This window comes from Orycteropus afer, unplaced genomic scaffold, assembly GCF_000298275.1.
Source record: "Orycteropus afer afer isolate SDZICR_OR568_19922 unplaced genomic scaffold, OryAfe1.0 scaffold00066, whole genome shotgun sequence".
Lineage (NCBI taxonomy): Eukaryota > Metazoa > Chordata > Mammalia > Tubulidentata > Orycteropodidae > Orycteropus > Orycteropus afer.
Genome location: NW_006921653.1, coordinates 6445733 through 6457395, shown reverse-complemented (window position 1 = coordinate 6457395; position 11663 = coordinate 6445733). Strand labels below are relative to the sequence as shown.

Genomic DNA, 11663 nt, shown 5'->3' with positions numbered 1-11663 from the left:
GCATAATCTATCACAGGAATGCAGGCTTATAGAAAATGAAAACAGAGTATTTATGAGTTTAACTTGTTACTGTCAATCAAATGCAGGCAATGATTAAAGTGGCCACATGGAAAGTAGAGAGCAAGAGTCTTGGAGGCCGAAAGTGGTGCACCTGCAGACTCGCTCTCACCCGTCGTTTTTTCCAAGAGGCCCAGGAAATGTCAGGTTACAGCTGCATCCAAGTTACAATGGTACTGATTACAGCCAGGTTAAAAAGGGCTCACTTTTGTTTAGAGCAGATTCTACATCATTGAAAAGGGGGATCAGATCTTCAGATTCCAAAGTTCCTAGATCAACGTTTGTTCCCGGAAGACAGTCAAGAAAATCAGGGAAGCGGGTCTGCTGGTTATTGATGTTCATGGGCGTCTGCCCTGCATTTTCTGCTGTAAGAAAATGAAAGAAAGCAATTTTAGGGTTTTTGCTTTTTTTTTTACCCCCCTCTCTTTTTTAAGCTCTTAAAAAAGGAAAAGTTCAAATGTTAATATAACTCTTATTTTTATTTCCACTGTGCCTACATTTAAACAGAAGATTAGATATGCCGCAGGTCTAAAAAATTTCACCTCTTTGGTGAATTTCTACAGTAGGACTGTGTGTGCCTTTGTAAATACAATCATAGAGCCATCAGAGCCAGCATGGATTCAAAATGATATTGTATTCCATAGAGCAAAATTTTACTATCCATACAATGATTTTTAAAGCTCAAGTTGAATATTTTTTTTTAATTGTAATTTGGGTGACCCACACTCATAGATGGTAGGTGAATCTCTTGTGTGTCTCCGCACATGTGGTCCAGAATGGACAGTCCAGGGACATAAGAAAGGAGCATGCCAAAAGTACTGTGGATCTGACCTGTGGTCTGAGCTCTCCCCTGACAGAAGAGCTGTTTTGTGATAGAGAGAGCTGGCAAATAATAAAGACCTTATTACAGTGCTATAATACGGTGCTATAATCTAAGGATTGGGAGCTCTGGTAGCATAGTGGTTAAGACACTTGCCTGCTAACCAGACGGCTGGCGGTTCAAACCCACGAGCCACTCCTCGGAAGGAAGGTTGGGCAATCCTACTTCCATAGTGATACTGCCTCGGAAACCCAAGGAGGGGTCGCTATGAGTCGGGGCCGACTCGAGGGCACATAGCAACAACAACAATCTAAGGATTTAACCAAACATCCTTCTTTATGTTCAAAGACAATAGCGCAGGAGTTTCTTTTAACAATGTTATTAAAAACTGCTTCATTGATAGCTCTAGGCATCTGTTCTGGTTACCTAGTACTGCTCTGACAAGAAATATACCACAAATGGGATGGCCTTAACAAACAGTAGTTTATTCTTACAATTTGGAGGTTTTAAGTCCAAGGTCAAAGTGCCAGGCTCTAGGTGCTGGATGAAAGCCCCTCAACCTTGAGGTCCAGCTCTGCCTCCAGCTCCCGGCCCACTAAAGCTAGAGGAGTTTCTTCACTCAGACAGCTGCTGGCTGCTGAGGCTGAGAAGCCCAAGGTTGACAAATAAAATGGCACAATCCCTATGTTACCAAACCACACGGCAGGCCATTAACTTAAATCCATTTTGGGTCCCAAGGTTGGCAGAGTAAGGCAGGCTGCTGAACAACGACATGGCTACATGCAGGGTCCAAGCATGCCAAAGGCTAGAGGCCATCCCCAAAGCTGCTGTTTATATACGGGAAGCAGACCACATAGCCAAAGGCAGCTACTCAGCTGCTCCCAGTAGATTCCACCATGGAGTTGATTACCAGTCTCATCATGGGGAATACTACATCCAGCTGCCCAGCCACTCAACCAGGCCCAGCCAAGTTGACAGAAAAACATAACCACCACAGCATCATTGTCAAAGTATTTTATAAAGTGAGTTCTGTAGATCTTCCCCAGAGTTCTGGTGGTGCTGTGGTTAAGGTATTGGGTTGCTAACCAAAAGGATGGTTGTTTGAACCCACCAGCTGCTCTGTTGAAGAAAGACGAGGCTCTCTGGTTTTTTCTTTTTTTTTTTTTAAATTGTGATATGGGTGAAAGTTTACAGAGCAAATTCACTTTCCATACAGCAGTTCACATACACTGTCTCATGACAATGACTATAATTTACTACAATGCAACAGCTCCTCTCCTACTTCCTCTCGATAGTTACCTCTTTCCTGTGTCCTTCCCGCCATGCACTCCTGCCCCCTGAGCTATGTCCCTGTATATACTCAGCCCTTCTATTCTCTCATGGAGGCTATCTGCTTTTGTACAGATTTATGCCTTGGAAACCCTATGGGGGTCCACTATGAGTCTGAACAACTTGATGGTAGTAGGTTTGGGTTTGGGTAGACCTTCCCCCTCCCCTTTACACACAACTACCCCTCAAAACTATCTATCCTCAGAGGGCCACAATGCACATGAGCATACTAAGGTTCAGAGATGTCTTGCAGTAAATAAACCTGTTTTATTTTGTTTGAGCCAGTATTTGCTAAATCCATTTAATCACCCAATTCTATTTTGGATAAATTTATTAATATCCTAATGAACTAGAGTTCTGCAGGACATAGTTTAGAAAATGGTGCACTAGAGGGAGAAAGAAAGGGAGAAAATTAACTTTGGTGCCAGTCAACTGAGCTTTTTATCTGTGTGATATTAGACATACTTATCTGACCCTCAGTTTTCTCATCTGTAAAATGGTGTATTGGTACCTTCTTCATGAGTTTGAGTACAGTGCCATATGCTGTCTGACACATATTCATGGCTCTAGCATCTTTCATGCATACAAACAGACACACATAAAAAAATAAAATAAATGTGTTGATCAGATGTTCTGAGAAAAAGAAAAAGCTCAGGAACTCAATCACTGTTAATTATATAACAGGTTAATTCAAACAGCCACAAACATTTTTTTCTGAAGTGATAAAATCTATCTGAAAGATTGAGAAGTGCTGATAACTAAGTCCAACTTCCACCATGGCATCATTTTTAAGGAACTTGTTAAATTGGCTTTTGCATTTTAAAGTGCAGCAGACTTCCTGAAAGGGGTGCATGGAAATTTCAATATTCTGAGAAACACTACAGAAAATTCATGTAAATTGTACATGTTTTCCGAGAAGAAAAAATATATTTTTCCAAGTGATGAGAGAAACAATCAAACTTGTATTTGGGTGATAACAAAGCTTAATGGCTTCATAAATTATTGATGTTTCCTGGACAATATATTACAGGGTTTTCATTGCAAAAGGCAATGCTAAACAGTAATCTGAAAAAAATAAGTCAAGTTCAACAATATAACATCAACATAGTGTTAATAACCTCACCAAAATATACTGTTTCAGATTGTGAAAATAACACCAAAATAGAAAAGAAAAGCCAAACTGATTTTTTTTCTCCTCACTTGAGTATAAAAGGTAGACATGAAGGTTTTAAAAATTATCTGTTGTAAAAAATTATATGATCTAAAAGTGCTGAATGTCTTTTTTCTTCATCTCCTTCTCTACTGATTTTCCATTTTAGTCAGTAACTCAATAGTGTAATTTTTATCCAAACAAACAACTCTTTTGGGAAAAACTTGCAAAATCCTAGTACTCTTTTTGATTTTTGAAGTTTTATCCACATTGCTTAAAAAGCAGGAGGGACAAAAACAAGGCAACTCTGACAAGAGTAGGACTGGTACAGAATATTCTGGAAGGCTGGATGCTCCCCAACCTTCACTCGTCTACTCTTTTACTCTGTCCTTGTACCAAGCAGGTCCAGTGGTTGTTCGCACATGTGCTTTGCACAGGCGTGCTCAGCTGGCTCCTTAACACGCAACCTATGGTCAGCATGTGGTCAGCAGGTCTAAAAGTTCCTTTCTACCCACACTGTGTCCTGCCAACTCCCTGGTTTTCCCTCATCTTGTTACTGTACAATTATATTCCTCCACTTCAGGTGGTTTAAGCCCATTTCCTATAGGGACTAAACTCAATGAGGCCACCCATCTAATTAGGTTAAGTTAGAGCCTAAGCATTTATCCAGATCATATTGTACATCACTTTAGTCTTCTTAGAAGGCAAACTCTATGAAGAGCTCTGTAATCTCAAGGCTCCTCACTACTCTATGAAGTAGGATATTTCTCCCACTGAGAAGAGATCTGGTGGCACTGTGGTTAAAGCACTGGACTGCTAACCAAAAGGTTGGCAGTTCAAACCCATCAGAGCTTCTCTGTAGGAGAAAGATGAGGTACTCTGCTTGCATAAAGATTTACAGCCTTGGAAACCCTATGGGACAGTTCTACTCTGTCTTATGGGGCCACTATGAGTCAGAATTGACTCGATGCAGTGGGATTTTTGGTTTTACAAGTGGGAAAGAGGTTACAACCCAAAGGCACAGCCAACAAGTGGAGGAGCAAGGATGCAAGCCCGAGTTTGTCTTCAAATATTATTTTCTGTTCAGAACAGCACTAAATTTCACATTATGTCTTCAAAACACTTCCTATATAATAGAATCCATCTTTCTTTTTCTTAATGTCAAGCTTAGATTTTGATCTCCTAAGTTTTTCCTTTCTTAACTTTGTTTTCATTCTTATTAGCTTTTCAGTGTTTGAAAGATGAAAGTAAACAATTACTAAACGTAGGAAGGAGTCACTTCATAATGCTGTTCTCCAGAAGCCAAAACAAATCTTAACCAAAACATACAGAGAGAGAAGAAGAAAGAGAGAGCAGGAGGGCAGGAGGGTGAAACTGAAGTAATAGACTGAAGAATAGCACAACAAACATTGCAAATCATTCCTGGGTGACTCCCCACAGGGCAAACTGGCTGTCTTCTAAGTGCACAGGTGACAGCCCACAATAAGACTTGAGAGCAGCTGTTCCCCCTGTCACTATACTTATGTGACACCTGGCTAACCATGTGACTTTTGGTGTCACCAACAATTTGGATGCAGAGTGAGAAGAGAAGTCATCTAGGAGCAGAGAGTAACACACACAATATGGGTAAGTGCAACTGTTTATTTTCATCACAGAAAAATTTTCTACCCTCAGTGATGGTGGAAGAGATACTTGCATGAGTAACTGTAAATAATAGATACCTCAGCTGCCATTTATTTTTGGCTTTAGAATATCTTCTGGGAGTTTATAACTTTCATAACTAACGAACTCTGTTTTTGTTGGCTGCTGGCAAGTCAGTGCCCATTCGTGGTAACCCCATGCACAAGAGAATAAAACACTCCCAGGCGTGCACCATCTCCATGAAAGGTTGCAGATCAGACTGTTTTTTCCCAAAGGGTGGGTTTTCAGTGGCTGATTTGCAGAAGTAGATTGTCAGGCCTTATTCCTAGTCCCTCTCTGTCTGGAGGCTCTGCTGAAACCTGTTCAGCATATCATTAACAACACCTCCGCTGACAGATGGGTGGTGGCTGGCCACGAGGTGAACCGGCCAGGAATTAGACCCAGGTCTCCCACATGGAAGGGGAGAATTCTACCACTAAACCACCACTGCTCCCAATGAAATCTAGACTAATAACACTCATTTGGTTTTTCCAATTGGAGGTCTCACTCCTGAAAAACGGGGACAAGAAGAACCTGAGAAGCCTGCTGGAGGCTGGCTTGAAGGCCGTACAGGCTGTGGACTAGGTAAAAGTCACCCTGACTCCCCTCTTTCTGATTGCTGAGGGAGTATACTGCTGCCATATTAGAAGCTGGAGATCACAACTTAGAATCTTCTGAGTTGCTTCACTTTCCAAATATCCACTGTCAACTGCTTCCTAAACGTAGTCAATGTCACAGGAAAATTTGCATGCTAGTAAAAGCATATAGAACTATAAAGCAGTGCAGTATCTCAAGAGAAAAAGTAGCCTATACATTACAACTAAAAACAGCACAAATATCCCATTGGGAAGAAGGGTAAAGCAGACAGTGGTTATCTTAATGAAACTGTAAGGAAGGGGCTATAGGAAGTAAAGATAAGCAAAAAAAGAAAAAATGAACTTCAAATCCTGTGTCCTTATGTGAAATTATATTTGTATAGACAACAGGCAGGTGGTGGCTAGAGTTTATTAATAGTGGCTGGGGGTCAGGTGGCTTTTCGTTGTTATTTTATGTTGACAGTTAATTATTGGAATTTAGAATTGAGATGACAGAGAGATCATTTAAAAATGACAAGCACGCTGCAAGCACTCACAGCCTCTGGTCCTACCTGTGTCCATCTCGTCCACGTTGCTAAGGAAGTCTTCTGGAGTGGTCGGGACACTGTAGCATCCCAGGCCCAGGCCACTGTCAGTGCTCTGTTCCCTCGAATGATAGGGCCCTCTGAAGAGCAAAAGACAGAGCAACTTCAAAGTGAGCCCACTAAATGAATTGCAAAATTAAAATACAGTCATGAAAACCCTAAACTAGTGTGGTCCTTTCTGCCCATCTTTTCAGGTCATGAAGGGGAAGCAGATGCTGCATTTCCTTTCCACTTGAAATATAAATCCCAATGTCAATGAAAAAAAAATAAAACTGGCCACTCACAGTAAACTGGCATTGATTTCCTTTTCTCTTAAAATAGCAACTGAAATGCATTCTACATATAGAGTATGATACTATTTATATAAAAGCACATTTCTAATTAGAAAACTGTATTGGATATTGGATACACATATAAATAAGCAGAAAAAGTATAAAATATTTGTGATGAGCACACACCAATTTCAGGATAGTGGCTACCACAGAGGAAGGAAGAAGGGAAGGAGATGGAATTCACTGGTGGTGGGTATGGGGTTAAAATGTTATTTGTAACATTGTATTTAAAAAAAAATCAGAAAGAAGAAGAATCTGGGTGGTGGGTATATGGATAACTCTTACATTATTCTTTATAATTTTTCATACATTTAAAGTACTTTAAAAGCAGTAATTTAAGAATGTATTCCCTTTTTCTTGGTTAGTTTGTTTTAATCTTTGTTTTACTCAATTTTCCTCTCTTTATCTTTTTTTTTTTTTAATTGTGATTTTCGTGAAGATTTACAGAGCAAATTTATCTTCCATACAGCAGTTCACATACACTTTGTCTCATGACATTGACCACAGTTTACCACAATGCAATAGCTCCCCTCCCACCACCTCCCCACAGTTACCTCTTCCCAGTGTCCATCCCTCCATGGGCTCCTGCCCCCTGAGCTGTCTCCCTGTGCATAAGCAGCCCTTCTTTCTCCCATGATTGTTCTCTCCAAGGAGTGTATCTACTTGAGGTAAATGTTCAACTCATATGCCTGTCTTTTGTTTGGCTGGAAACCACAGGTGTGGGTTCTATTCCAGATCTGAAGGGCAGCTAGGGGCCATAGTCTCAGTGGTTCCATCCGGCTCTATCGGACCAGCAAACCTGGTCCCCCCCCTTTTTTTCCTCCAATGGTTTTGAGTTTTGTTCCACATTGTTCTCCCTCTCTATCAAGGATCTCTTTATCTTTAATAGCTCTCATAATTGTATTGTTTGCTTTCCAGAAGCTTCTCCAAGGGTACAAAAGGCACAGGAAATGAAATAGGGTTTAAAAGACTATATTTAAGGTTGACTGCTTATACTCATGAGTATATTTCTGGCTAACTTTCCTTTTCCATCTGTTCACATGTTTCATTTTTAATTTTTTTAAATTAAATGTTCTACTATGAAATAATTTTAGACTCACAATGAAGTTGCAAAAGAATACAGAGAATTCCTGTGTATTCTTCACCCAGTTTCCCCCAATGATAACATCTTACATAAACAGAGTACAATTTATCAAAACCAGGAAGCAGACATTGTATAATACTATTGGCTAAACCAGGAGCTCTGGTGGCATAGTGCCTAAGGCTGCTAACCGGAAGGCTGATGGTTCAAACCCACCACCACTCCTCAGAAGGAAGGTTGGGCAATCTACTCCCACAGTGATACCACCTCACAAACCCAAGGAGGAGTCGCTATGAGTTGGATCCGACTCAATGGCAGTTAAGTTTGGTGGGTTTTTTTTTTTTTTTGGTATTGGCTAAATTATAGACTTTATTCAGATTTCACCATAAACATTATCTCTTAAATGTTTTGTTCTCTGTTTGCCGTATGGCATGCTTTTGTCCCCTGCTGACTACATAAAAGTGCAAAATTCTTCCAAGTAATTACTATACAACACCATCCTGTTAAAATTATAAGTTTATCTCCATATACAAATTTCTAACTCAGGGTTTACTCTATGACATATAACTAACTCGTTTTGAAGTTAAGATTTTAAGAAATGGAGATGACTTTCTCTGCTTTTCTTTTCATTTTTTCCTGCTACCTCCCCTCACTTCCTTTTATCCTCACTCCACCCCCCAAGCTCCTCACATTTTCCTTACGTAAACAAAGACCTGTGACATTCTCGATCACATAATAAAGCCACCAAAAATTAATGGCCCCCAAATGTTAACTCACCCATTGAGGAAAGGATCTGAGCCATTATTAGTGATGGATCTCATGTCTGGGGTCATGGCAGGCGGGTTGACAGCAGCCTGAATCGTGGCCAGAGTCTCGGCTTCCATGGGGAGCTGTCTGCAGAGGGCAGCTTCCTGCAGAAATATGGCAGTCACAAGGAGAGAGAAGAATTTATTCACAAGGATTAAATAAAGCAAAGTATACTTCACAACACAACTTTTCACCATACAACTACAAAGCATTTTATATTTATTTTCAGTAAGTCAAAATCAGGAAATTACTAGTACTTTTTTTTAGAGAAAGTCTCATAGACAAAAGTCATTTTCTCACTTTTACTAAGTTAATGAGAAGCTCAGCTAATATTTGACCTCAGGGCACTCAGGGACCAACTGTCCCAACCTCCAGTTGTTTGAACACCCAGTCACATAAAGTCTTCTCAAGGCACTTTCTCTTAGACAAGGCTATTTTCACCCAAGGCACTTAGACCAAACCTAAATCAACTGATTCAAAGCCACTGGATTCCTTTGGACTACCTCGTGTACATAGCGGTCTTTGCCGTTCTCTGGCTGGTAAAACTGTGGGAATACAGAGTTCTGGTAGTTTTATGTCAATAGCTAGGAGAATAAAACAACCAATTAAAACAGTTGAAGTCAATCAGTTTTTCTTTTGACTATTTTTGTTGTCTTGACTAAAATGACTGCAGGTTGGAGAACCATGTAGATACAATCCAAATTCCATTCACAATTAACTATTTGATAGCATATAGAGTTCATTAGCAAGAAATAAAACACTAGCATTATTTTGGTACAAAACTAGTATTACTTTGCTGAGAAGAGTCTATCTAAAAAGTTGCAAATTTATTGACTAAAACTGCTTTCTCTGGGTACAGCTTCTTCCTTTTGGTAGAAATGATCAAACATCAAATTTGTTTTAAATTTGCTGCTGTTTCCAAACAAGAACACTTTGTATGTTTATACTTGCATCCAAAACCACAGTTAAGCCCTTCCCCATATTTATGCCTATCAGTTTTCCACTTTCCAAGCTGAAGTCATTGGTCTCACCATCCCTCAAACCCCAAAACCATGGATACAATGGCAAACAGAACATTTGGGCCATCTAAGTAACAGAATCTCTGTTAAATCTCTTCCAGCCAGCCCCAACATGCTTTGATTTTAGAGAGTAACTGCTGTCTAGACAAGCCCTAGTGAAGTCATTGCCTATAAAAACTTTTGGTCACTAGAGTTCATTGTAGTGTTACTAGGAGTGATGGCAGCATGACTCTTACACAATCGTGAGAGACTCGTTTGATAAAAACCTATACTGAAATAAGTACCCTGACTAGAAAGGGCCTCATTCATATTGCAGACAATCAGATACTTAACTAATGTCAATTTTATTCATTAATTCATTAAAGAAAACAAATAATGGAGATATCTTTAAAAGATGTCTTTAGTACATAATCTAAATATTATTTTCTGAATAAATCTAGAAAATCAATTATCTTCTAATAATTGTTTTTACATAGTGGGAGAAAACTTATTTTCAAAGAAAACTTTCCTGGAAGCCTTATTTGGAAAAATAATGGAAAGTGTCTGATTGAAGCTGTCATGAAGAGACTGGAGCCCACCAGTGCCAGTCCCTCAGGGACACTCACATACCCCAAACCACAGCTTGAAAACATCGCATTTTTGGTACAACTTACAGTTCTGTGTAAAGCATGTAAATGCATGGAATATTTGGATGCCACCATTATATATATATGCAGTGTAGTAAATTACCTGGTATGTCTTTTCTAGCCATAAGTCTTTGTAAACTCCATGGTGGAATTTGCCATGAGTAACTGAGTAGCTCCTGATTGTTAAAGTTATCCACCTGGGCCATTTCTGTTGACAGTGGCATGAAGCAATCTTCTGGGAAGTTCTCTCTCTCAGGTGCATAGAATTCTGATGTTGGAATTGGTTAGTTTGGCCACTCTGCCAGGCTCAAAAGGAGCCCTCCTACAGGCAGAAGGAGTCTCTCTGACTGCTGACTGAGAAAGATGTGTTGCCAAGAGAAACATGCTCCTGAGAGACATGCATTTGCTGAGAGAGAGATGTGAGAGACATGCATTGCTGAGAGAGATACTGAGAGACATGTACTGCTGGAAGAGAGACTGAGAGAGCCTGTGTTCCTGAACTTGAATTGTAGCCTGTTGCTGCCCTAATAAACCCCATAATCTGTGAATTATGCATGGCCACTGCAGCGAATTATCGAACCCAGTAGAGAGGTGGTAGGTGCTGCAAAAGGAATGATTGGTGTCAGGGTTGGTGAAAGGGCTGGGGGGAGGCACCATATCTGGCCTCACAGGAATAGACTTTGGGCTGCTGATGGTGATTCTGTCTTCTTCTTGTGGGGTTAGAGGAGGTCAGAAGATGTGACCTCCCTGCCTCTTTGGCAATACACACACACACACACACACACATATATACATATGAAGTACATCATATCTGTATCTATATACCTATATTAATCACTCTAACCATTTGAAATAAATCCCCTAAACAAATACCCCTTTAAAGATACATGTTGATGGAATGGCTGTATTTCTTTATATGTGATACAACTGTATCACTATATGTCTTAGAAATATCGATGAATTTGCAATTTCCAGGTTGTTGTTGTTGTTGTTATATGCTGTTGAGTCGGCCCTGACTCATAGCGACCCCTCCTTGGGTTGCCAAGGTGGTATCACTATGGAAGTAGATTGCCCAACCTTCCTTCCAAGGAGTGGCTGGTAGGTTTGAACCACCAGTCTTCTGGTTAGCAGTCAAGTGCCTTAGGCACTATACTACCAGAGCACCCAATTTCCAGATAGTCAGAGTTTAAAGATGATAAAAAATCATCCCATAACTTTGTGGGGTAAATAAATATATGTGACTAATGTAAATGAATTACTTTTCATCTGTAATGTTATACAATATGAAAATAAAAATTGCAATTATAAGAATTTCAAAAACTAGATATGCAATGTATAGTTCTAAACTTTCCTTTTTTATTTATTTAGCATGTATCAAGGAGATATAATATGTTGTTGTTGTTATGTGCTGCTGAGTCGGACCCGACTCATCGCAACCCCTCCTTGGGTTTCCAAGGCAGTATCACTACAGAAGTAGATTGCCCAACCTTCCTTCTGAGGAGTGGCTGGTGGGTTTGAACTGCCAGCCTTCTGGTTAGCAGTCAAGTGCCTTAGGCACTACACTACCAGAGAATAATGCTTG

The 11663-nt window shown here is 40.0% G+C and overlaps 1 protein-coding gene across 1 annotated transcript in view; it reads right to left on the bottom strand.

Annotated features, from left to right (window-relative positions):
- Window positions 1-237: 237 nt before the first annotated feature.
- WWTR1 (WW domain containing transcription regulator 1) overlaps window positions 238-11663 on the bottom strand; it is a 169553-nt gene continuing 158127 nt past the window's right edge. Inside the window, exons 4-6 of the mRNA XM_007940185.2 lie at window positions 8407-8540; window positions 6184-6296; window positions 238-422 (exon numbers count right to left, since the gene is read on the bottom strand). Coding sequence (XP_007938376.1) covers window positions 238-422; window positions 6184-6296; window positions 8407-8540 — 432 coding nt within the window. The remainder of the gene's footprint in view (window positions 423-6183; window positions 6297-8406; window positions 8541-11663) is intronic.